Source organism: Simochromis diagramma, unplaced genomic scaffold, assembly GCF_900408965.1.
Source record: "Simochromis diagramma unplaced genomic scaffold, fSimDia1.1 OVJJ01000545.1, whole genome shotgun sequence".
NCBI lineage: Eukaryota > Metazoa > Chordata > Actinopteri > Cichliformes > Cichlidae > Simochromis > Simochromis diagramma.
The window spans coordinates 6,807,267-6,834,426 of NW_024387371.1; the positions used below are offsets into that span (position 1 = coordinate 6,807,267).

The 27,160-nt window shown below is 38.9% G+C and overlaps 1 protein-coding gene across 2 annotated transcripts; it reads right to left on the minus strand.

Annotated features, from left to right (window-relative positions):
- Positions 1–6,853: 6,853 nt before the first annotated feature.
- On the minus strand, positions 6,854–19,914 carry opn7d (opsin 7, group member d). 2 transcript variants are annotated; one of them, XM_040008272.1, is made up of 6 exons: positions 19,559–19,914; positions 12,624–12,714; positions 12,389–12,533; positions 10,088–10,215; positions 9,633–9,967; positions 6,854–9,316 (listed from the first exon to the last, which is right to left on the minus strand). In XM_040008272.1, the coding sequence occupies exons 2-6, from the start codon at positions 12,712–12,714 to the stop codon at positions 8,837–8,839; spliced, it is 1,179 nt and encodes a 392-aa protein (XP_039864206.1). In that variant the 5' UTR covers positions 19,559–19,914; the 3' UTR covers positions 6,854–8,836. The 2 variants fall into 2 exon arrangements, with proteins under 2 accessions (XP_039864206.1, XP_039864205.1); XM_040008271.1 differs by having other exon boundaries at positions 12,389–12,551; positions 19,559–19,913.
- Positions 19,915–27,160: the final 7,246 nt, after the last annotated feature.

Sequence of the window (27,160 nt, forward strand, 5' to 3'; positions counted from 1 at the left end):
TATTAAAAAAAACAAGAAATCACACATTTCACTATTCAAGCTTAAGTTGAAAAGAAATTCAGATATTTAAATAATTTTTAATCAATTATTCATAAGAATACTTATTAGAACAGCAAAAGAGTGCTTTCCATTAGTTATGTTCATTGTCATTAAAGTTAGTCTTCCTCTAACAATACTGGTCTCTAGCTGTCTAAGTAGTGCTCAAGGACTTTTGCAAAGTGCAACACAATTTCAATTTCAATTTTATTTATATAGCGCCAAATCACAACAAAAGTCGCCTCAAGGCGCTTCATAGATACAGAGAAAAACCCAACAATCATATGACCCCCTATGAGCAAGCACTTTGGCGACAGTGGGAAGGAAAAACTCCCTTTTAACAGGAAGAAACCTCCGGCAGAACCAGGCTCAGGGAGGGGCGGCCATCTGCTGCGACCGGTTGGGGTGAGAGAAGGAAGACAGGATAAAAGACATGCTGTGGAAGAGAGACAGAGGTTAATAACAGATATGATTCAATGCAGAGAGGTCTGTTAATACATAGTGAGTGAGAAAGGTGACTGGAAAGGAAAAACTCAATGCATCATGGGAATCCCCCGGCAGCCTACGTCTATTGCAGCATAACTAAGGGAGGATTCAGGGTCACCTGGTCCAGCCCTAACTATATGCTTTAGCAAAAAGGAAAGTTTTAAGCCTAATCTTGAAAGCAGAGATAGTGTCTGTCTCCCGAATCCAAACTGGAAGCTGGTTCCACAGAAGAGGGGCCTGAAAACTGAAGGCTCTGCCTCCCATTCTACTTTTAAATACTCTAGGAACAACAAGTAGGCCTGCAGAGCGAGAGCGAAGTGCTCTAATAGGGTGATATGGTACTACAAGGTCATTAAGATAAGATGGGGCCTGATTATTTAAGACCTTGTATGTGAGGAGCAGGATTTTGAATTCCATCCATCTATCCAGAAAATATGGCCTATTTTCTTTTTCCTTTTTCGCTGCTCCCTTTAATAGTCGCCACAGATCATCTGAATCCATCTCACCCTAACCTAACATCCTTCTCTCCCAGGTAAACTAATCTACCTTAACTACCTCTACTCCTTGCAGCTTCACTCTGACACATCTCTCCCTGTCATTTGCACACATGTATTTTGTCTTATGTCTACTGACATTTATTCTTCTTCCCTCCAGGCTGTTTGCCAGTTGCTCCCTACTCTCACCATAGTTCACATTGTCATCTGCAAACGTCATACTCCATGGAGATCCCATATGTTAAGTACCTAAAGTACTCTTATGCCCCAATCACCACTACAATAAAGTTACCAGGACATACATATATGCAAGTACTCCATAAAACTGCCCACTCCCAATTCTCAACTTTTCCACCAGTCCCAGTTGAGAGTACTATTTAATATACAATATAATGTTTGATAATGTATGATAACAGCATGGAAACAACTCTTAATTTGTTATATGTAAGTACTTTCCTCAAGGAGAGCTTTAATCTACATAGAATAGAATAGAATAGTCCTTTATTGTCACTGTACATGTACAACAAAATTGTGGGTGCTGCACACCAACTGTGCCAGAATAAAATATAAATAGTAGACAGCAGGGATAAATAGCAAACAGGAATCAATCAAGAGGGATATATATATACAAAACAAGGGAATATATATAAATAATAGAAAGTCACACACTGGAGAACAAAATAGTCACAGAGTGCTTGGAGGTAGTGCAAAGAAAAGACTTGGTCTGAATAGAGTCTGTGTGTGAGTGGCCTGAGTGATAAGGTTACTCAAACATTGGCTCAGATTGGTGAGGTGCGTGTGCGTGGGGCGTGGGGGGATAGTGTTTATTGACAGTCCGAATGGCCCAGGGGAAGAAGCTGTTTGTGAGTCTGGAGGTGTGGGACCAGATTGACCTGAGGCGCCAACCAGAAGGCAGTGATGGCCCTGGTTTTACTTAGACTTTAGGTAATGCTATGTTATACTGCTTCCAACTTCTACACTAAAATCTAAACTATTCTATTCTATGCTTAATTTATTTGCTAATGATTGAGGGGGCACAGTTTATGGATGCAGTTAAGATAAGCTACTTCATATTTTGTGCATATCTGAGTGACATCTGCTTAAGATGAAGACCTTATACATTTAGATCTGAAGAAAGAGATATTAATGGGAGAAAATCACAAAGTAAAAAAAATGTAATTGTATTGATACAATAAAAGATATAATTTGTCACATTTGACAGCATGACTCCTTTTTGGTTTTAGGTTGTCCATTTGTGCAAGAAAAGCACTAAATAACTGTTTTATGTTTCTGTTAAACTGATGTTTCTTAAAACTAAAGCGCTCTCAGAATCATGTAACGATTCAATTTTTTATTTTTTATTTTTTTTACAAATTAGCTAATGTTTTATGTTTTAAAGAAAACAGCTCACAAGCAATGCTTTTCAGAGGCTTCATGCCCCAGTGGGCTTAAATTCAGTGAGTCAAACTGGTTTGTCCTCAGACTCTTAACTTATTCATGTAAAAAAAGGAAAGTCATTTAAAAACCTATGTGATTATATGATTTCTCTCACTGACAGATGTTGTATTGAAAGAAAAAGTAACAAATTACTGCGATTACTGCTGTAAAGTCTGACAAGTTTCATTTCACACATGATCAGGTGTGGATTCTTAAAGCAGTCCATCATAAATGCTTCTCATGTGGTAATCTGATGTTTGGTGTTTCTACTTCTTCTACTTGTGTTTAAATCCTCAAAATGATTTAATATATTTTTGGTCCTAATGACCAGTGGACATGTGAAGGAAAAGCACGAAGGTGCAGCACGAGACTGTCATACTGTATCTTATTTAGGAGTGCACAGACAGTTTTTAATTTTCTGGGCTGCATCCCAAACTGAATATTTTTCCCTTTAATGCATACCACAGCTGCTCTTACAAAATATGTATTGCTGCATGCAGAATGCGTACAACTGGGATATACTCCATCATAACAGCACTTTGTACTTTGACAGTCATGCATTATGTGTAGCTGACACAGACAAAAAAAACCCTCAAAAACATGCTGGCTTGCATTCTGCAAAAAGCGCCAGTATGCAGAAGCACATCTTAAGATGTAAACCTAAATACCAGTTTTGGAACGTACTGACGTACTGACTCTTTTGCCACAGTAACATTGTGGCTCAGTTTTTAGTGCTCACAGCAGAGTTCATGCTCAGGCAACGGTCTTATCTGTGGAGTTTGCATGTGCTACCTGTTATCGTGTACGTTTTCCCTAGTTTCTCCTTCAAACACATGCGGGATGAAGGTTTGATCACCTGTTTCAGTTGGAGCTCATCCCCAGGCAATGGACAGTGTCTACAGACATCCAGTATCTGCTTGGGATGTGTTAATGCAGTAATAAGTTTAAAAGTAATTTTATCCACCACTTATTTACAGCTACAGGATACATAAAGATGAATTTTATGGAATTATGGGTATTGGAAAAATAAAGATTATGTAGCTTAATGTTATTCCAATATATAGGAGGTTGAAGGAGGTGTTAGTCTTTATTTGCCACTTTGTCCTTAAGGTTTTCTGTTCCCTTGTTCTGTTCAACAAATTCAAGCATGAACTGCCTGTTTCAGATGTCCATCAGCATCAGCATTGACCTGATATGTTTATCTCCGACCGGGCGTTGGTCAGAGATAAAGATATAACACAGATAACACAAATATCTAGTCAGCCAATCACATGGCAGTAAATCACTGCATTTAGGCATGTAAGCATAGTGAAGACAACCTGCTAAAGTTCAGAGTGAGCATCAGAATGAGGACGAAAGATACTAGACTGTTGGAGCCAGATGGGGGGCTGAGCATTTTAAAAAATTGCTGATCTATTGGCATGTTCCGCAAAACCACTTTGAAGTCAAACAACTGCTCATTACAACCAATGTATACTGGGGAGCTTCTCTGAACCCACAGCATGTCAAACTTTGAAACAGATGGGATTGGCTTCAGAAGACCACACTGGGTGCCCCTCCTGTCAACTAAAAACAGGAAATGAAGACTACACTTCGCAAAAGTTGACCAAATTTGGACAACAGAAGACTGGAAAAGTGTTGCCATGTATGATGAGTATCAGTTTCACTACAAAATGGGCAGAATTTGATGTAAACAACATGAAATCTTGAAAGACTTGATTCAAACTGGTGGTGGTGGTTTAATGGTGTACCAGCTGAGCATCATTTAAATGTCACAGCCTTCCTGAGTGTTGTTGCTGACCATATCCATCACTTTATGAACAGTGTACAGATCATCTGATGGCTGCTTCCAGCAGGATAACATGCCAGTTTCAATCCACTTTTGGGATGTGGTGGAAGGGGAGATTAGCATCATGGATGTGCAGCTGACAAACCTGCAGCAACTGATGCTATCATCTCAATATGGACCAAAATCGGTGAGGAATCTTCCCAGCATTTCTATACCATGAAGAATTAGGGCAGTTTTGAAATAAGGCAAAATAAGGTCCAACCAGGTACTATCAATGTGCATCTAATGAAGTGGCCAGAAAGTGTGCATATTCCATTAATCAATAGACAGCACATTTGTTCCTCTGCTCTTTGTGGTTCAGTTTTTTATTTTCTTCCTTGTTTTTCCCCCCCTTTGATATGTGAAAATGTATTATTTCCCCCAGAAATTTATAATAATAATCATACACCTTTCTACAATATCTGTTTACATATAACTAAATGAAGGCTTATTGTCTTTCCACTGTCTTTCTGTTTGTATGCACTAGAGGGCACCAGCATGCTGGGAAAAACCAAGCAGAGCCATGGTGTCAAAGTTTGGGTTAGAATGTAACTTTCACCCTCTGTTGAAGATGAAATATAGTGAAACCTTACAAGAAGTGCACAGTAATTACTCACAGTCTATTGCAGACCTTAGTTGTAATGATAAATCTTGCTGAGATGTAGTGTTGCACCTAACACTAACTTTCATGTCTGGTTTTTCTGCTGAATAATCATTTTCAGGTCATTTGTTTTCTTTATATTTCTTTTCATTATTCTAATAAAAACATACTGTGTTTAATAAACGTATTTTATGTCAGCTTTTTAACATCACGTCCTGGATCTTAAACACTAATTTACTTAGAGAGTTACTGTAAATACTTTGTGTATTATAGAGTGCTAAATTTTGACCCCATTTTCCAAGATTTTAACTGATTTAAAATTCCACTTAAAAATTAAAAAAATAAATAAATTAAATAAAACGGACCTTTTCTGTTCATTTCCAGCACCAAATCTTTAGTCACTGTGCATGTGTTACGGTTCAAAATAATGAGTATTTATCTTATAAAGTTCATCCTTGTTTTGCATGAAGCAATTTTAGCTCAGTCCCTTCTCCTCCAAATTAAATTATTATCTGATTGGATGCTGCTCATAAAGAGGAAGTGTGAATAACAGCTGGGTGGAACCGCTGCAGTCATAGTCAGAGATATTCTCCTGGATGACCGTGTTATGGATATTTGCTCTCCCTAACATCATATAGAGCCAAGAAAGAAAATAGGCTCCATATTAAGCAATTCATTGATTCAACAGAAATCTTAGCTGATAGACTGATTAATCAACTAATTGACTGAAAAATTAGTTCAGTGTTAGTAAAATATGTGATTCAGTGCACTATAATAACCAGATACATTTTAATTTACACAGGAGGTCACAGCCTGACATCAGGGGGATTCTGCCAGGTATGACTGTGGTTTTCCTCGACCAGAGGTAAGATGAAAGAGCCTAAACCCATAGAGGAGTTTTTAATCTCTCTCCTCTGTCTCTCATAGACCTGCCTTTCTCTCACGTATCCATGTTTAAGAGCAAAAATCCTTCTTCTAGTGACCTTCAAGGCAGTGACGACTAGCAGAGAATTAAACCCGCCAAAATAAATTGTGTTTTGCACTAAAATGATGTCTTGAGTTGTCTGAGTGCACAAGAACAGTTGGTATGGGAAGTCATAGTCTGGGCTTTTAAGAGGAACAGACAAACTGAGGATAAGAGAGTTGGTGATGGAGATTGGGACTGAAAAGAGGAAATTCACATGAAGATAAGAGAAGCAGCGATTATTTCTGAAGTGGCTGTTGAATTGAAGCTTTATTTCATAATTGAGTGCTGTGCTGGGTAAACTTAGTCTTTAATGGTAAAACTGTGTACTCAGTAATAATCTCAATCATGTTTACCGATCAATTTCCATCTGGCTCTACAAACAGACTGCACGGACCAGAATGAAGAATCTCACATGATTAGTCTCAGTAATCAAAAAGGTAAATAATTGTTTTTATACACAGTTTCAAAAATGCACCCTGCTACAGTATGCACCCAAGTAGGACTATACTGCCAGTTTCTCTTAATGCGATGTGCCATATCAGTTATTTTTCTTTTAATTCCTCCTCTGGCTGTATCTCATTGCTTCCCTATATTGGTTGCCAGTGAAAGCTTATCCTACAGGCACTTTTTTTTTTCAAACTGGGGGAAAATAAATTACTTTGCATCTAAGTTGATCCTTCATGCATATTTTCTTGTGCTCCCTGTTGGGATTGCGGTTAAGATTTTCATTTCAGCTCAGTTTAGCAAAAAATACAAGTACATCACTTTAGGTCATGTGCCCTATAGATTTTACTTTTCATTACAGAGATGGGGCTTCCTATATGTTTTAAAACGCACATGCATGTAATCGTCATAGGAAAGGCAACCTCACAGTTGCAGCTTTGCTATCAACGTGAATTTTGATTTTTGATTAGCCTTCTCAGAAAGATTTCTCCTGAAATGTTGTGTGTGGCACACAAAGATGGTTGTTTCTCAAGTCCTAAAACCAAAGCTGTCCAAGGTTATCCTCATTCAGACCAATATTTATTCATTTATTTATGCCTTTTTCCCTTCCAGAAATGCCATATCCACTGCAGGACAAGCAGGACATTTGGATGATTTGGCTTCATTTTTCAAATCCAGCTTCTTCACAAAAACGCTAATGCAGTTCTCTAAAAACTGAGAGCAAATTAGTTTCATGCTCAACATGCACACCATCCCAGGAATTTTAAACAGAGGTGTCTCCTATAATGTCAATAAACTGCTTTATGGAAAATTGCATTGGCAGTAAATTTGAACCTGCTGTGCTCCCAAGTTAATGAACACCCAGCAAAGCAGCTTCCTCACAGGTAATTAAAGTGCTTGGAAAAAAAAAAATTAAAGATTGCCTCATTCACAGAAAATAAGAGCTGATTTTAAACATTCGATTATAATCTCTGTTCTACGATCGTTTTCAGTAAAATTTGTGTTTACAATTTCCCCTCATGTTTTAAAGTGTTTTTATGAATAATTTGAAATTATTTCAATCTTTCTGAAATCTCGCTTTCTGTCAGATGATGCAACTTTCTGTGCCCCCAAAACAGTGCAATGATCCGTTTGTTTTTGTGTTTTTAGTAAATAATACTAAACAAGAACTTTTTTATAATGAAATAAATACATACATGATACTTTTTAAACATATATACATACACATGATGTCACACAGCACAGGACCACATTATAAAAGAAACTAAAATTAAATCTAACATAGTTCGTTGTATTTTTGCATTGACATGGATGAAAAGACATCATCGTTGCTGTAAAGGAATCGCTTTTTTAACTGATGGATGTAAATGCATATTTTTAGCAGAAAATAAACTGCAAGACAAAAATTCTGTAAAGCAAAATAATTCTCAAGGACCTTCAGTCTTAACCATGGCCTACTTTGGAAATCTTTCTCTTTGTACTGATGTAAAATATTGCAGAAACTGATTTTCCTTGATTCCTAATCAGTTCGATTGTTTAAATAGAATGATTTGAAATGACAGGTTATTAAGTTTTCTTAATAGCGTGGGTTCCCTTTAATATTGGTTTGCTAAGATCCAAATAAGAAGAGAAGCGAGGCCCCACAACTGAAATGGGAGTTTCTGTAAACCAAAAGGAGTCACATGGAGTGCTTTTTATGAAATAAAAATCTAAACTTATGTACAAATTAATGTGGAACTATTTTGTTCAACAGTCTGTGTTTAGAAAATGACTGCAGGTTACATGCTGCACTGGAGCCCTGCAAGTACAGGCCTCTTGACTGAAGTGATCTTCTGCTTACAGCACTCTCTCTAACATTAAACCTCTCAAAGACCCTGCAGGCTGGATGAAGTGGGGAAATTTGGTTGTGTTGTTCATCCCAGAAAACTGCAGCTGCCAGTTTGATTTTATGTCTCAGTTACAGTACATCCCACTATTGACAAGGACAAAACTTTAGATCAGACATTCACTCCTACAGGCGGTGAATACTTGATCATTTTAGGTTGAATACCCCTTTACATACAGTATCACGGTCCTCAATGTAAAGAAACCTAAACAATCTTTTTCACAGTCCTTGACTGCAATACGTTCTTATAATATACTCAGTTGGCGCTGGTGGAATATTAAACATAGTTTATCCTCATGATGCACACTGAGGTACACATTTTCCTAATTAACCTTTAAGCTGGAGGGGGTTCTGCTGTCTCATTTTCTGCTGTCTTGGAATCCTGTTAAATTACTGCACATTTAAATGAAACAGGAAATAAGCTGACACAGAAGTAGACGTCAAGACATTGCAAGTATACTTTTTTGTGGCAAATCTTCTGAGAAGTTTTTGTATCATGTTTTCATTTCACATTGAAAGAGTCACTCAGAAAGGATGACATGAAAGGTCCTTGCAAAGGTGGTGAAGTCTCATTGAGACTTTATTGTTCAGTAACCTCTTTGTCTTTTTGATCACGTGTCGTCCTTTGTTTGCTTTATGAAAGAATCAGGCTGTTCCACTAGAGGAACTCGGCCTGTGGTTTGGCTGAGAGTTGGCCGACTGTCACCTCTGTGTAGGTGGATCCAGTCAGGATGCAGGCAGTCCTTTGGGGTGTCACATGACACAGAGCTGCATTGTCAGTGCAGTGCAGACACGCCCCGTAGCTCTCCTGCTGTCCATTTGAAAAGCGCGTGGAGACGCTCATGTCCTTGTTGCGCTGTGATGTGGATCCGAATCGTTCTTTCGGCTCGGACTGCGGACTGCCCCTGTAGATCATCTGTCGCAACATCGAAGTGTCTCTGTATAAACACTCGCGAAAGTTGGGCTTACACAGGAGGTAGACCATAGGGTTGTAGATGGTAGAAGACTTGGCAAACACTGCAGCAAGGGCAAAAGCAGCAGGAGGAACTTGCGTGGCATCCCCGAAAGCAGCCCACATGGCCACGACAGCATATGGAGACCAAGCAGCCAGGAAGCCTATGCACACTGCTACAGACAGCTGTGGAGAAGGAGCATTCACACATATGCATGCAGATATTCAAACAACATTGAACAAAAAACATGACATGCAGAATTTAGTTTCATGTTAGTGGCAAATTTGTATGAAAACATATATCTTAAGTATTATAACTTTAGTTTTGAATCTATCCACGCAGAAGTCTACATATGCATCAGAAGACTGTACAGAGATAAAGAAAGTAATCAATTTAATTTATAACCTTCTAATTATTTATGTTTTCATATCCTACTCAGATCCTGTTAGCTATAAAAGCTATAGTCAGTGGTGCTGAAGCGACACAGCCATAACCTCTGACCTTGACAATGAGAGTGTGTGCATTGGTGCTCTTGGCCTGTGGTGACACATGCTGCTGGACGGCCTGACGTGAGCCCCGCACGGTCAGCAGAATGAAAGTGTAGGAGAGGAAGATGATAGTGCAGGGGACTACATAGCAAAAGAAGAAAAGGCAGATAATATAAGACAAAGCTGAAAGCTCATAGTTGGGTGCATGCCAGTCAATGCAGCACGCTGTCCCATAAGGCTCAAGACCGTAATGTCCCCAGTGTGCCAGTGGCCCCAGAGCAAACACAGACGCGTAACACCAAACTCCAGCCACCAGGAGGTGGGCATGTGACGAGGAGAAGTTGTTACCTGATAAGAGAGGAAATAGAAAAAGGTGCCTTGAAGTTATTATGCTCGTTTTACTCCTGCTGCTGGTAAACTTTCTGTAGCTTTGACAACATCATGCTTATCAATTTATTCCACCCTCACCGTGGTTGGGGACACAGACTTTAAGGCAGCACACTAAGGAAAGCACTGTGAGGTTTGTCAAGCTGCAGAGACCAAACAGCACTCCACACATAGCATACACCTGGCAGATGATTTCTCCAAACAGCCACCTGTACACACAGACAATGAGTAAAAAAAATGTAATAGAGGCTAGGGCCCAGAAAACTGCTCCCTGTTTGAGTGTAACTGTAGAGTCTCAGTCACAGCTTTGGAGGGTCTTTTTATTGAGTGTTAGGATAGAAGTATAACAACAAGCTTTGGGAAGCCCTCTCCATCCCGAACATAGATTTCCAATATAATTTGTTTATATTTATTCTGCAATCTGATACAGTATTAAGAGTACCTGCTGGAACATGATCCATTTCAGTTGCATTCAGGCATTTAGGATGAAATAAACCACTTTCCAAAATGTTCCCACTTTTCCTCATTCTCATTCTTTCTTGGTTATTATTAATCTCTTCTAACAACAATAAGCCCCTGTTCAAAAACAGAGGTTCAGTTAAGCTAATTTAGAAAAATACATTTTAAATCAGGTACATTATTATTACTGGAGGCCATCATGTATCTTGTGTCTGCAAAAGTGTTCGCATTATTTTGTTTTTAAAAAGTATATTTTTGGTTGATAGATGACTATTTTCTGACTGTTTGCTAAGCTAAATGCACCAAAGAACCTCTGGATATATAACATGGAAGACTGTGTCAATAAAAAACAAGGACAAGAGACCTCACGTAAATGTGCTCCACCTTAATGTTTCTTTGTGAGCACTGAAGCTCTCCTGCAGTGCTGGAATTGCTCTTTGCAAGTCAGATTATGATCACTTTTACACGTATGAAATGCATACTAGATCGCCTCCACCTTGTAACAGCAGAGACCCTCGATTTGAATTTGAGTTTCTGGGAAGAGCAACTCACAGGCAGCTAAATCTGGCAACTAAGAATGGTGGTGAGTGACAGAGACCACAGATTTATTTTTGTTTACCGAAATGGTGACATTTTCATGACATGTACCGCAGTTTTGCCAGATGCCCTCTCTTGGGATGTAGCTGTTGAACTCAGGGCAAACTGACAGTGCAAAACTCTGTGAGTGTGAAGACAAAAACAAAAAACAAAGCCGAAAGCAAACACCTGGTAATGCACGTGACGTAACACGTCTTCGTCAGGCTTGGAAACTGCAGTGTCCTCCACTGAAGATGTTTTCATTCAGAGTTTTGCACTGTTGATTTTCCCAGCAAGAGTTGGAGTTTGAGGTCAATGATGAAAATGTAAGTAGGTATTTAGACAGAGTGACAGAAAAAAAGGAAGTGCACAAACTTTAACAGGAAATCTGTTAAAAGTCATTTTTTATAGATTTTTAGGTTAGACATGTTGTAACATGTACTCACTGGGCATTTCATTTGGTATAACTGTTTAAACTGCTCATTAAAGCAAATATCTAATTAGCCAAATACGTGGCAATATGTTGATACATTTAGGCATGTAGGCACGATGAAGACACCCTGCTGAAATTTAAAGTAAGCATCAAAATGCCGAAGAATGCGGATTTACTTTTGCTGGATTGCTGAATAGACTTGTCTGAGTATTTCATAAATTGCTGATCTACTGGGATTTTCCCACACAACCATCTCTAGGGTTTACCAAGCGCGAGCTGAAAAGAAAATATCCAGCGAGCAGCAGTTCTTTGAGTGAAGCCAGATGTCTGAGGAGAATGATGATGTCAAATAACCACTTGTTACAACCAAGGTAAGAGCATCTCTAAAAACACAGCACATTGAACCTTGAAGTAGAAGGGCTAAAGCAGCAGAAGAGGTGACAATTCTGTCTGCTGACAACAGGAAACTGAGGCTGCAGTTCACACCAGTTTACCAAATTTAGATAATAGGAAAATTGGAAAAATGTTAATGAGTCTCAGTTTCTGCTGTGACATATGAAAGCATGGATCCATCTTGGTTCTATTTCATGTCACAAAACGAATCAAACTGATTTCTTGAACGTGACAACGAGTTCACTGTAAAAGGCCTCCACAGTCTGGTCCTGATGCAGAAGGAAATTGGTGAATTCACATCAGTTTGTTAGGAATGGCACTAAATGTGGAGGCCCTTCCACATGGCGCTAGATTGAAAATATAGTTAAGGCCCACAACTACACAAAATGTTTATCAATCTCCATTTTTTTTGCTATAACATGTAGCTATTTATAGTGAATAGAGAAAATTTTTTAATGATTACTGATAAATGAATTTGAAGTTGAAATGAAATAAAAATATAGAAGGAGCTTTTACGATACCTGTGTGAAAACGCCGATGGTATGGCCAGTGGAAGTAAAGTGAGTGTCATCCCAAGGTCACTGATGGAGAGATTGATGATGAAGAACTCTGCTGGTTTCAAGGTTGACCGCTTGTGATAAGCAACAAGTAGCAGTGTGGAGTTGCCTATGATGGACAGTACACCTGTGAAAGAAAAGGAGATTGAGTTGTGCTAAAGATGGATAAAGCATAAAAAAAAATGTTGTGTGGACTCACAGAATAAGCTGTAGACTGAACCCATGAAGATGTCATGCTCCTTGGAGATGGTGGAGGTCAACACAGCAGACGTGTCTGAAGCATTTCCCATCTAAAATGTCACCACTCGAATTAATTCATGGTCAATAAAGCTGAAAATAATCCAGGAATTTACAAAAAGTCAATACTCAACTTAGGATCCTAAAAAAATGAAAACATGCAAAAAGGAAGTATATGTAGTCACTATGTAAAATCGAATCAATGCAAACTGTTTTGTTTCTGAAGCATTTCAAACACTGCACACTGTCTGTAGTGCACTGCAAGCTGTCCTACTGCTGTTATTGCAAGAAATATCTGCAGCCTACAGGATCAGATGTAGAAATAAATTAAAAAAGCCGTTTTGAAGAAAAATAATCCTCTACAAAAGCTGAGGACTGTTCATATTAAACACAAATATCTAAAAAGCATTGACAGATGGAAAAAATTAAAGCACGGTGCCATTTTTAGGATTTACAATAGGGGTACAAACGGTTGAGGGAACAAAACAGTTATGATTAAGACCAAATGTGCTCAGATTTTCTGGGAATAAAAAGCTTGTGAAATTGCAGTCTAAGCATGATTCAGCAAGCACACGTGCAATTACAATCCAGACACTGAAGTGATCGAAGAGATACATAATGGGCCGAGGTGAGAGTGTGATTCTTTTTTTTCCCTGCCATGAAACAGAGTTGACAGGCTCTCCAGGATTTCTAACCCATTGTTGGAAGATTCTTAATGGAGTCTTCTCGCCATCACTTGAAAACTGTCAGAGGCATTCATGCTTCTCATATTCTTTAGCCAGTCGGCTTCTTCTTACCCAGCTATTTGCAACCAAGATAATGATTGCTATTCAGTGCATCACTTTGCTTGATAGAAAATGAAAAATACAATGGAAATTGGGAGGGAAAGGATGGTGCAGGGACGAAATGCGGAGCAAGAGTTGGATAGCTACCAGAGATGATGTAGAGGCAATATTGATGTTCAAGGACTTAGGCAATCACAGGGATGAAGCTTCATTACTATGCAAGTCAGCACGCCAGTCAATGATGAAATGTCCAGTCAGTCTGAGTGGAGGAGACTCAGCGGAGTACAAAGCTGTGACCCATTTTAGTACCACTCAACTCCATGAACTTCATTCTTGTGTCAGCACAATAATGGATTCTCAATCAAGTAAATTTCCCCTCAGGTGTTTTAGGAATCAGTGATGGAACTGGCGTAGCACACGTTTACTATCATTCCAAAGCCTTTTCTTCCCCAAATTAATTACCTTGAAGAAACAATTCTTTGTATTTCTTTCAGCATCTAATCTCCAGTATTGATTAAAAGCAACACTGTTACCACATTAATGATCAGCCCTGTTATTGCTGTGATACAGTTTGTGAGAGCATGTGTTCTAATAAAATGTGTGTTCACTCAAATCTGTGCAAAACATGTTTTCATCTCATAAGATCTCTTGGGAGGGGAAACTGTCAGGTTTTGGAAGATTTAAAGCTGATATTAATCATAAACATCCTTTGCACAGATCTGAATGTGCACATGCTTCTCTCTCAAGTGTGCTGGTTTTTAAGCTCAAGCACTCTCACCAAGCACTGACTGAGCTTTTTCTTTTTTTTTAAATTGGCTCTGTAACTGAGAAAGCGTGCATCTTCCTTTTAACTGGATCATAATATGCTTATTTTTGCATTAGCTCCATAATAAAACAAAAGCAGCTTTGCACAGTTCAAATTTCAAAATATGATCCTTATTTATGTTATATTGGGTTTATGTGTAGCTCCTCTGTTTGACACTAAAAGACATTTAAGCTCCTGTCCCTTTATGCCAACTTTTGTCTGATGGGTTGCCCTTCATAAATACGTTTTCAGGTGGGTACAACTTCTTTAAACTGTGTCTGAGATATATTAGAGACATCCATTCTTAATTATATATAAAAGCAGCGGAGCATAGAAAAAATGTGTCATCGTTTTCAAAAAGGCTCCGGGTTCGCTGTCCAAACGGCGTTTTCAAATGTGTCCGCTTTGGAAAGCATTTTCAAAACACTGCGTTTTCCTTGACTGAAAACGCCGTCTCAGTGTGGACGGAAGGCCAAAATGGAGAGAAAAGGATGCGATTTCAAATGAAAATGTATTAGTGTGGACATGGCCCATTTGGCCCATTTTGACATCATAGCGTCACATAGTTGTTGCAGATTTGTTGACGAGTTTTCTGCTGCTTCAAGGTTTAACAGGTTTTGCATTCAGAGGTGCCTTCGTATCAGCTCAAGGCAGTCTGGTTATTATCCACTGACATCTAGCATCAACGAGGTGCTTTCACCCAGAGGGCTGCCATGTACTGGAGGTTTTCTCTGTAAACACTAGACATGGCTGTGTGGGAAAAATCCCAGCAGATCAGCAGTTTATGAAATACTCGGATCAGCATAGCGAGTGTGGAAATGAAAAGGGAGCTGTTATGGAAAGATAAACTCTGTCATTGGTCTGCTGTGATAGACTGAGTATTTTGAAGCTGAGTGGGCTATGACACAACTGTCATGTCTCTGAGCTTGCCTGAATAACTAATAATTGGACGCCTTTGATACAGGGACACGAGGACTTTGACCTCCAGATGATGACGTGAGAAGTGCGCCTTATATCACCTGCTTACCTGACTTATTATTTCATTTTTCAAGCACATGTGCACTCTATCCTTTCCTTCTCTGACCCTGTAGAATCATGTGGTTTGCAGAGGATATTTAAAATAATCTTTCTGCACTTTTACTGCTGTTGTCAGCATGACAAGTTATCTATTAAGTTTGCAACAAGTTTGCCTGAGGCAAGCTATCAAACTGTGAGATTTGCGGTGCCACTGAAAGTAGAACTGTCACTCATAACCATTAAATGTCTGTAGTCAGCGGAGATGAGCAGCCATTTAAAGGCTGACAGGCATGTCAGCGAGTGAAAGAGCAAAGAGACCACATGCTCAAGAGCAATGGTTGTGTATCTGCATGGTTTCCAGCCAGTCTCAATTTTTGATTTGTGTTTAAATGTTAATCTGTTACCCAGCATTTTCTTTCCTTCAGAAAATGTTACCAACAGGATTCGTATTTTTATCTAAAGTAAATTACCCTCTTTTCCATTATAATGGCTCTCAGTGTATGTGCATTGACATTATGAATCAGAAAATGTTTGTGATCGAATGTGAACTTAATGCAAAGTGTCACATTTAATTTTGCATGCTTGGCTTGATTTACCAGCCCTGTCCCTTGAGCATTTACACTGTTTATAAATGTACATTTCAAAGCAGTATTGAACAGTTTTTACTTATTTATGCCTTTTTGTGTTACAAATATGCTTGAAAAAAACATAACCTGAAAAGTGAAACCAGTGTGGAAGTGCCTTAAGCCTGTATTCCCTCTAATAGCCAGCAGGCACGTCTCCTCTGATTGGAAAAAAATACCTGGTTGTATAGACATCTATGAGGAAATGACCTCTGTAAATGAATTCCTGGGGGGTTTATAGTGTCACTCACTAATTTCAGGTTTAACATTATGTTTAGTTTATAAACTATCATCCTTATTAGAGTGAAACAGAAGTGTACAGTGCCATAAAAAAGTATTTGACCCTTTCCTTTTCCTTTCTTTTTTTAGTATTTCTAAAAGTAGGATGCTTCAGAACATCAAACTAATTTTAACACTAGACAAATGTAACCAGAGTAAATAAAAAATGTAGCTTTTTTTTTTTTTTTACCTGGCAGAGCTGCTGAATCAATACTTCATGTAAATAGGACCTGCCTGACAAAGTGAAGTAGGCTAAAAGGGCCTTGAGGCAACTGTTTGGCACTGTATAGCTAAATTTGAATTGAATAGAATTAAAAGATCTCTAAAAGCAACCCATCATTCCACGGTCTACAGTGAAAGATCCTTTTAATTCCTTTGGACTCCAGTGAACTATGATGAGAACCATTATCCACAAATGGAGATAAGTTGAACACTAGTGAACCTCCCAGGAGTGGATGTTCTACCAAAATCACTCCAAGCACACGTCATCAACTCATCCAGGAGGTCACAAAAGAACCCCGAAAAACATCTAAAGAACTTCAGGCCTCCCTTGTCTCCTTTTATGGGGAGTGTTCATGATACAACAGTACTAAACAAACTGGGCAAAAATGGCACGGGGGAAAAAACAATGCCGACCAAAAAGAACCCAAAGGCTCGTCTACCCAAGACTTTGGGCAAATATTCTGTTGGCTGAACAAACAAAAGTTACATTTTCAGATAGCTGGTGTAAAACGAATACACTAAAACCATGAATTCTACTCTCCACCAGAAAATCCTGAAGGATAATGTCCAGCTATCAGTTTGTACCATAAAGCTAAAGAGGACTTGGGTTATGGACAATGATCTGAAACACAACAACAATTCAACCAAAAAACTTAAATCATATTGAAATTCTTTTCATGCCTTCAATTTGACTGAATTACTAAAACAATTCTGGAAAGAAGAGTGGGCCAACATTCCTCCCCAGCGATGTGAAACACTTATCACAAATGTGTGATTCACAGCTTATTTTCACTGAAGTCAAATAGACAGCATAGCACTAGACAGTTTCACTACCATTAGGCGAGTGTTTACAGGCAAGTCAGCGTCTTCCATATAAACTATGGCAACTGTACCAACTGACTAGTGACCAAAGCAATTGCAAGGAGGTTTTTTTTGTGCAGCACCAGATGTCTGTTTGTGACCACTTTCAGCCTCCAGCAACCATTTACCAACCAGACGAGGAATTGATATATTTTCCCTGTTGACTGGTGGGTGCCCGGGCGCCTCCTACTGGTGTCTAGGCCTCTGTGACGGTGGCTCTAGCAGCTAGTTTCACAGATGGCCCATAGCCTCCAGCAACCACTTGCCAATTGGTTGACGAATACACATTTTTTCCCTAGCAACTGGTGGTTGTCAAGGACCGCTGACCAGTCTTTAGGCCTGTTTGACTGGTGCCTAACCAGTCAACAAAAAAAAAAGAAAAAAGGAAAAAAAAGAAAGCAAGATATGGTGCATACAACTCAAACTCTTGTGTTCTAGTTCAGGGCAACATAATTATACCACCGACAGCCTCACCCAGCAGCACTCTACCACACTAGACGCTGGAAATCGGTGGTAAAGCCCTTTGAGTTGAGCAGTATTTAAAATCAAAGCAGCAAATATGATGTCCAGTGTGTTGTGTGGTACGTGCCACGACGACCTAGTGAGACCTTTGTGAGATTAAAGTCAACTGTCACCCTCGCTGTGTGGAACTGCCACCTCATCTGAGAGTGACTGACAGTGACAAGCGAGTGCCATCACAGTACAATATTTACAGCAAGTTTTAGCGGCATGACAGCATGTTTGGAGGCAACTCCTTCAAACATTGCTGGGCATACGACATATCTTATGTAACCTGGAGAATTAACATATGATGCAATCTGCGTTCACATGATGTGTTTAAGAAGTCAAGCACTGCATCATATTAATGTGACTGTGAATCAGTTGTCAGCTGATGGTTGTCAGTGATTTGCGAAAAAAAATATTCTTACACATTTGGCTCAATGGAAATTGAACTACAGTTATTACAGTCAATAAGTATGAAAATCTCTGTGAATTAACAATTTACAGTTTTGTATTTGTAGCTTTATTTTTAGGCCAGAATTATACGGGTAAATAAATTAAGCAAAGGGAGATGGCGCATGATTTGATTGTAGCATAGAGCTTCCGCAGTTGTGGTAACATAGAGGACAGATTGCCATTTAGCTGATTGCTACTGAGGCAATTAATCATAAATGGTCTGATGCAAGCAGGCAATTACAAACTTTTGGTCATGTGACGTGTCGCTCATCCTAATTGGATTAACTTGGCATAAATATTTTTTAATATACAATGCTATAAAATAGCTTTATAATGTTAAGTTGTTTTATAATATTCAGATGGACCTCTGTGGCTATGTGCACATCACCATCTTCATCAGTCTATATCACACAAACTATTGTGTGATTAATCTCTGATTAGTATAGAAAAAGAAACTTTTGATTAGGTCAGTGTCATGCCCTCAAACAGCTGTTTTCATTTCCTATTTGCCTTTGATTCTCATCTGCAGTTGGAGCTCAGTCACTTTGTTAAATTATGTTGTATCCAACAGAAGGACTTCACAACAAAATCCGTCTTTGTCCACACTTATTGATTTTCTGCGAAGAGAGCTTTGAGTGAGCCACAATCACATATGTCTGCACAAGCAACAACGAAAACAACAGCAAACAGTTCATGCATGCAGGCAAACCCATCCAGATAAACAACGTGCAGCAAGCGGCTCAGGATCAAGGCAGGCTGTCTTGCAAATGGTCAGTGTTGTGACGGCTTCAACTTGGACCACCAGATAAAGAAAAGCACTCGTTTGTTACAGAGTGGGATAATCAGGATCTCGTCACTAATCCTGCCGGAGGTCCCACGAGTCGGCTGTGAGGTCTGAGCCTTCATCTTCATCATTATTACAGCTTGCACAATTCATTTTCGCTCCCTTGATTTAGTATCTGAGCCTTAAATGAATGCCCTTCACTAAATAACCTTTTAACATATCCAGATGTTGTCATGTTAGAGGAAGAATTGCAAGTCAGGAAAAACTACCAGACATTTTCACAGGAAAAAAAAGCGGATCTAAAAGAATAAAAGAAAACAAAACATACATATATATATATATATATATATATATATATATATATATATATATATATATATATATTGATCTATGTCAGCGCCTATCTCGCTGTTCACTGGTAGTAAACACTAAAAAAAAAACAAGCAAAATTTCGGGAGTCACATAAATGCGACATCATTGTATATCCCCCTCTCTTTTTTTCTGTTATTGTCTAATCTCTTTGTATTGCTCTGAAAATTGACACCCCGCGGCTACGCTGCTTACCTTCCAGGGAGGAATGGCTTGTCCTCAATTAAACTCATGGAGGCCAGGTGGAGAGCAGGACACAGAGGAGAGGAGCTTGGCCAGCCACCGAGAAGGAGACAGAGAGTGGAGGAAAAAGAGAGGGGGGGGGGGGGGGGGAAGGATAGAGAGAGTGAGAGAGGGGAGCACTGGTTCTATTTCAGCCTCACACTGAAGAGTCCGGTTAAGGTATCCTCCTCCCCTTCAGTGACATACACTTGCATGCAGCTGGCCAGGTGGACACATGCTCGCTGCATCTTACAGCATGTGCGCTGATCATTATTGTGGGCATTCAACTGATGGAGAACGAAAAGCCCACAGTGACGGCAGGCCAGAGAGAGAATAACGGGAGAGAGAGAGAGAGAGAGAGAGACGGATCAGCATAATACTGGTAAGATCCGAGTGTCACTGATGACTCAAAGTACCGCTCCCCTCCCCATTTCCTCTGCCCACTCTTACTACCACTACTTTTCCCCCACATACCCTACACTTTGGATTATCCTCTCACTTTGCATGAATGAATCGTGCATGCGATTCAAGTGTGTAAGGTGGGTTTTCCCAAATCAGTCTCCACAGCTGACTCACATGCTGCTGTGAGCTGCTGGTATCAAATCGCTTAATTAATGAATCTTGAGGTTGGTAGCCAGCAGGAGAGAAAAGCAGCAATTGATTATAAATTTATAGGAATGAAGGCAATGGTGTTCTGATGTATTTTCATTCGATTTTGAATTCAATCACGGTTTCATAATTTTGGCTTATAATGGTCTCATGTCATGGTCCCAGTTCAAAGCAAAGAATGGAAGTAGCAACAATGGCTTATGGTGCTGATCAATGTATGTCTGCTGCTGTGCTACTGGCATCTGGAATTTGATGTGTAATTTGTGACTAAAAATGAATTTTGTAGGTGGCTCTCTGTAATTTAAGTCTAAAATGAATGTGACAGCCACTTTAGAAAATAAAGTGTCATCCTCGGTCACACAGTAAATCCAGTCCTGGTAGGGAGCAGCTGAACTCCACCTGAAGCGCTGTGTCATCCCACTTTATCATACCCACCAATGCAGTTTGCTTGTAGCAGCACCACTCCCAGACTGACAGTCATGGAAAGCTGCTTAAGGGAGCGTGGGCTCACTCGCTGAGCTGTGCCGAGGCTGCAGGGCTGTCAAAGCTGTAAAGAGCTGTGCTGTCATATTAATACCTCAGCACAGGGTTCTGGTCCTTCTCAGGCTGCTCGCTCAGACACATTTAGATGAACTTAGTGTCACAGCCAGTGGCTGCAGTAGTATGATGTCCCTTTAGTGTAATATTGGACATGGCAGGAAGTGATCAGAGCAAGTGGAAATTATTAGAGATCATGTTGAAAGTGAGCACAGTCACTTTCCTTCTGGACCTGAAGACAGCACGAATGTCAAGTCACTTAGTTTTAAACAATGCTAGATCATGTTTTCATAGTGTTAGGTGGTCCAAAGCTGAGATCAGAAGAGAAATATCAGCATGATAAAATAATATAATACTTAAATAAAAAGATAAAACCCCAAATTTATATATGCAGTCAACAGACACTTTGCCTTATACAATTTTTGAATTTCAGTTTAATTTATTTAATTTAACAAAATATGGAGGGAAAAAAAACACCTTGACTATAATTATTTCATTGTATCAATGATACTAATATTAGCCTGGAAAGAGCACAACATGCACCAAAAATATTCACCAACATGTTTACTGTAATGTGCCAGAACTGTGTTCACAACTTATTTCTTTACTGTTCCAAAGTGGTAAAAAAAACCAGTCAACAATAAGGGACTTAGCAATAGCACTTTAATTTAATGAATTATACTTCAACCACTGAAAGGCTCCACAGGACTGTTAACAGAGTTTTGGAGTCTCTCACATATATTCTGAAATTGTTCTTCTGAACAACATGAATACTGAGAATTTATTCTATTAAATTCTCACTAAATCCTCCTGAATAGTACTACTGGGAAAGCAAAATGGGTACTGTCTTTTTGGAATCTCAGAATTACATCTGTGCTTTTTGCAGATGATGAGGTTTGATTGGGTCCATCAAAACATGACTTTCAGCACGCTCTGAGTGGGTTCTCAGACGAATGTGTGGAATGAGAGTCTGAGTCAATGGTCCTCTGCTGAAAAATGGTGGATTACTCCACCCTGCATTGCAGCCTGTAAGGTGTTGTACCAGAATGTAAAAATATATCTGAGCTAGAAAGTGAGCCATAGGTAAGGGTTGGAATGGCTGAAAAAATGAGGTTGTTTTACAAATAGTTAAAATTAGTTTCCAATGTAAGGTGGCTGGCCTCTCCTTTAGAGATAGATTGAGGAGCACTGACATCAAGAAGTAGAACTTCTGCTCCTTTGCATCAAAAGGAGGTAGTTTTCGTGTCTCATCAGGATTTGTCCTGAGCAGCTCCCCTTGGAGGTTTAATTGGACACTATCAGTTGGGAGGAGACTCCAGGCTAGGCTGAGAAGGTGTTGGAAGCATCAGGTCTGGGAATCCCTCAGAATCCCTCAAGAAAAACTGGAAAAGCTGGAGGAAAGGAGTTCTGGAATATCCTTCCCCGACTGCTGCCAGCATTACCAGACTTTGGATAATAGGAAGAAAATAGTTGGTTGGACGCACATAGCAGACCATAACTGAAATTGACAGACCTTTCTTGGACAGAGTTAATCTCAATTACTAAATTTCTGTGTATGATTAGGAATATAGATAAGAAACAAAATTTTTGGTACTGGAAAGCCTACGTGGTCTCAGTTTGTACTCCGTGTTCTTTTAACCTGTGATGTTTGAGACGACTTTGTTTACTCCTAGTAAACAGTTTACATGAAGAGAAAATGAGGAACTTTGTTTGTCAAACTGCAGTCTCCAAAACATGCAATATTCTCTGATGATGAGTTTGCTTTTTATTTGATTTAGCCAAAACAGAAAGTTTTGGCCAGGACATCCACTTCCTACACTGACAGCTAAAAAAAAAAAAGAAATTGGTGATTGTTCCCTGAGGCTGAGTCTGCAGACGATAGCCGATGGGTTCCTAGATTGACTCTGACTTATCCTCCAAGGAGACACATCGGTATTGCTTCAGGAAAGTCAACATTAAGCCTATTAAAATGACCTTGACCGCTGAAATGAAATGTATTGCTGTGATGTGGGAAAGTGATACTTCACCATTTATTTCCATGTAGGTCAGAGAAATATCCTTTTATATGACATCTTAACTCACTTAAAAAAAACTTTTTTAATGAAACGTTTTTTTGGAAGGTTGTTGTTTATTACATAAGAAGATAGCTGTTAAATTGAACTTTGTCTTTGGTGAACGGCTCAAGTTCCAACTGTATTTTATCACATATTTAGCAGTGTGGTGGCTCAGTGGTTATGTGTGGCATTTTCATGATATGTTTGTGCTTGTGTTTCCTTCCAGCATCAAAGCATGCTGAGTAAATATTCACATCACTGTGCCCTTGAACAAGGCACTGCCTTACAGCTGGAGTTGCTCCCCAGGCCCTACTCCTCCTAATGTCTAGCATTGGTTAATGCAGGGAATGAGTTTTCCTACAGCGATCAACAAAGGAATACTTATTTCCATTTGTTTTTTAAAAGTAAAAGTTACCCACCAAAGTCAGAAAAGACGTAACCAACATTAAATCTGACACATGAAATAAATATCAATTTACTACTCTGACAATATTGCTTAAAAGTGGCTACAAATCATTCGTTTTTCATACGTTTCTCTTCCTGGAAGATGCTTAAATCTTCCAGCTCTTGTTAGCAATGGCAGTTGACTGAGAGCAGAGGCCAACCCTCAGCCCTTTTAAGAGCATGGATTAGAAAGCTTCAGGGTACAGAATTATCTGATAAGGCCCTACAATGTGATTAATTGGTGCTGCTGGAAATTGGTCTGCTTTTTACCAATAAATAATTTGAACGAAGGGAAGCAAACAGCTTTTACATATAAAAAAAAAGTCCCTTTTTCTTTGTTTTCACATAGCTGTCAGTCTGATTATTGGATGCTTCATTCTAGACTGAGATGTTCTCGAAAAAGAGAAAATAATAAGAGTATCAAATGATTTAATTTTATTGCCAGAAAAAAAGAAATGAAAGAATAAATTACATAACAGATGATTCCCCAATATCTACTAGAGGACTGCTTTTCGTTTCAAAGCAACGACCTTGGAAAGAGATAAAAACAAAAAAGCAAATAAGTATGTTTAATACCCATTCATAGCCATGTTGGATCCTACTCTATTACTAACAATGCCATAAGCATAAGCTGGTGCTTTAGTTGATTTTCAATCATGTGTCTGTTTTCGTGTTGAGGATTAAATTGCAGCTTTAGGGTCATTTCTACCTGCCTGAGGGACAGCGAGACAGAGAATGCTGAGATCACATTGTCCTGGTCACAGCAGCCTGAGTCTCAGAAGAGAACATTTGATGCACTCTGAGGCATTTATTTTGAGCTGCAAAACAGCACTGACATGTTAAATAACTTCAACCTGACAGGAAGAAGTAAAGGATAAGATGAAACGGTCTGTAATCGATACCAGAATACAAGTAAACATGCAATGTTTATTTGTTTATCACTTTTCAGGCATCACTTTGAGACTGCAGCATGATGATGATGATTTACTGTGAAGAGATGTTGATGCAAGTGGTGGAGGCCATGACTAGGCTGAAGAAACAAAACAAAACTATCAGATAGACGACAAAACCAGTAGTGGCCGAATCAACAACGTGGTATACTGTTGATGAAGAAGCACTGCTCAGCTCTGCTCAGCTCAGCAACACTAAAAGCTCTAAAAAGACCACATATGACAACTAAAGGGAATGATTGCAGAATTGTTTCTATTGTTAAGAAAAAAAACCCTTTGTAACATCTAAGTCAAGAACAGTCTTGTTAAGGTAGGAGTATCATTATTAAGGTCTGCAATCAAGCGGATTTACAACAAACTACAAACCACTGGTTACACTTAAGAATAAGAAGGTTCTAAAAAAAATCTTCTGACCAATTAATTCAAGATGTTCTTGTATCAGCTGGAAAGAGAAAAGTATGAAGAAGAAGAGAAACAGCTCATGTTCTGAAGCATACCATGCTATCTGTCACATTATCTGTCAAACACGCTGGAGGCAATGTTATGGCATGGGCATGTATGGCTGCCAGTGGAACCAGGTCACTGGTGTTTATTGATGATGTGACTGCCGCTAGAAATAGCAGGAAGGACTCTGAAGTGCACAGAGCTGTAGTCTCTGCTCAGATTCAGCCAAATGCTGCAAAACTGAGTGGACACTGCTTCACAGTGCAAATGGATTAAGACCCAAAGTATACTGCAACAGAAACTCGAGTTTCTTAATGCAAAGAGATCAAATGGTAATAAGTGACCAAGTTAGTGAGTTTTCAAGTATTAAATAAAAACTAAATGCAGAAATACCCAAAAAGGGGAGAGGAAACAGCATTGAGTGAGGAATGAGGAACTGTGCATAAAAGACAGATCACGGGTGTGCAGGCACAGCATTCACCAGAATAGGTGGGCTACCGTTGGTACAAATGCTTCAGTCTTTAGGTGGGTGCATGAATGATACAATTCATTTAACTAATACAAACTTTCATCAGTTTTGTTTCATTATGTTTTGACATGTTTGTTAAAAATAAACATTTCACTTGACATTAAGTTTCTGTTAAATAAGTCTATTGTTAAATACAATAATAGATGTGAGAGAAACATCAGTGACTCTAGATTTTTATCATGACCCTTGCAAAAAATTGTGTTTTGATGGTAATGGAGGTTCTTAAGAAGAGGAAACATATTGATCTCAATAAATATGCAGGAGATGAACGCTAAGTGCAAACTGAGCATAACAAGCAACGCAAAAATAACGTTGATGTTTGATAGCTGTTATCGTTGCTCGCCTAATGGCACATAATGTGTCTACATAGTGAATCCTAATTGTCCAGCAGCTCTAAATACAAGCCCCGCCCCCATTTGTAAGAGACCGATTGATTTTAATGTGTTTTACAGAAGGAAAAAACATCAGCTAAATCTGATATAATAAAAAATGTGAAAATTGATGGGTTGCACATACAAAGGTCTTCTCATTCAGTTTTTCCACTCACTTAAGGAGCCTATACTATACTGACTGAAGTAAACACATCATCTTAGTACCAACATTCTCATTTAAATTGGAAACCCCTGTTTAATTGGTTCTGTTCATTGTGATCTCAAGGAAGATTAAACTGTACATGACTGACCGGGAAGGTAAATGTTGTTGAAAAAATGTGAAATGCCTTTCGGTCCATTATGGTTATAGATAGGCCTGATTCTTATCATTAAAAAAATATAATTGCTACTTATAAAATCCATCCATCTTCTTTCACTCATTTAATTCAGGGTCACAGATGGGCTGGAGCTTATCTCAGCTATCACAGGGCAAGAGGTGGGGTACACCAAGGGCAGATGACCAATCTGTTGCTAACACAGAAGCAAACAACCATTCACATTCACACCTACAGATAATTTAGAAATGTCAATTAATCTAACATGCATTTCTGGACTGTGGGAGGAAGCCGGAGTACTCAGAGAAAAAACATGCAGACACAGGAAGACCATGCACTCCACACAGAAAAGCCCCAGCTGGCCAGTGGATTGGAATAGATTTGAAGACCTTCTTGCTATGAGCCAACAGTGCTAACAACTGCACTGCAGGATGGTAGGAACCTCTTGTCCTCAATTCTAGCTTTATATATTTATCTTGGACTAAAGTATTGTAGCTTTGGTTAAGCCACAGATCACATCCTGACATAGTTCATGCCACTCTAAGATATTGTAACCTTGCTGCAACCCTTCAGCTCATGCATTGAGTTCCTCAACCTTTAAGCCAACTTTCTTCAGATTTGTAGAGCATTTAGAGCAATTTTGACTTACTTTTGTTGAAACTTTGGTAAAGTTTAATATGAGCATCACAGTTCTAATGTATGATCAGAGCTGTACTTAGGTAGAAGTACAGATACTAGTGTTAAAAATACTCCTTTATAAGTTGAAGTACTGAAACAACTTTTTTACTCAAGTGAAAGTGAAAAAGTACAACCTCAGAAATGTACTCAAAGTAAGAAAGTAAAAGTAACTTTTTGAAGAACATTTCTGCCCCCTATTTTTTTTATTAATGTAATTAGTAAACTGAATACTGATTTTACGTGACATTGGTGTAATGAAGCTAAAACCAATTTTAGTACTTCATGAACAAAAATAATATCCAAATTAAATCCAGGACTGAAGGATATATGTCAGGGAACCATAAAATACCATGTGTTGAATAAAAGAGGTCTTTAAATGTATAGAGTTTAGTTTTGTGCGACCTTGATGCTCCTGACCTCCGGTGCACATTCCATAAATTATTAAATCTCACGATCTATAGTTCATATGTGGAAGACCTTTATGCACTTCTTCCTCATTAAATCTTCATGTTTATGGAACGATCTGCACTCCACAGGTACGAATTCATTTACCTTCTGCTATCCTTTTCCTGTGTCAATTTTAATCCATGTGTCAATTCAAAAAGTACATCAAACAGTTATTCT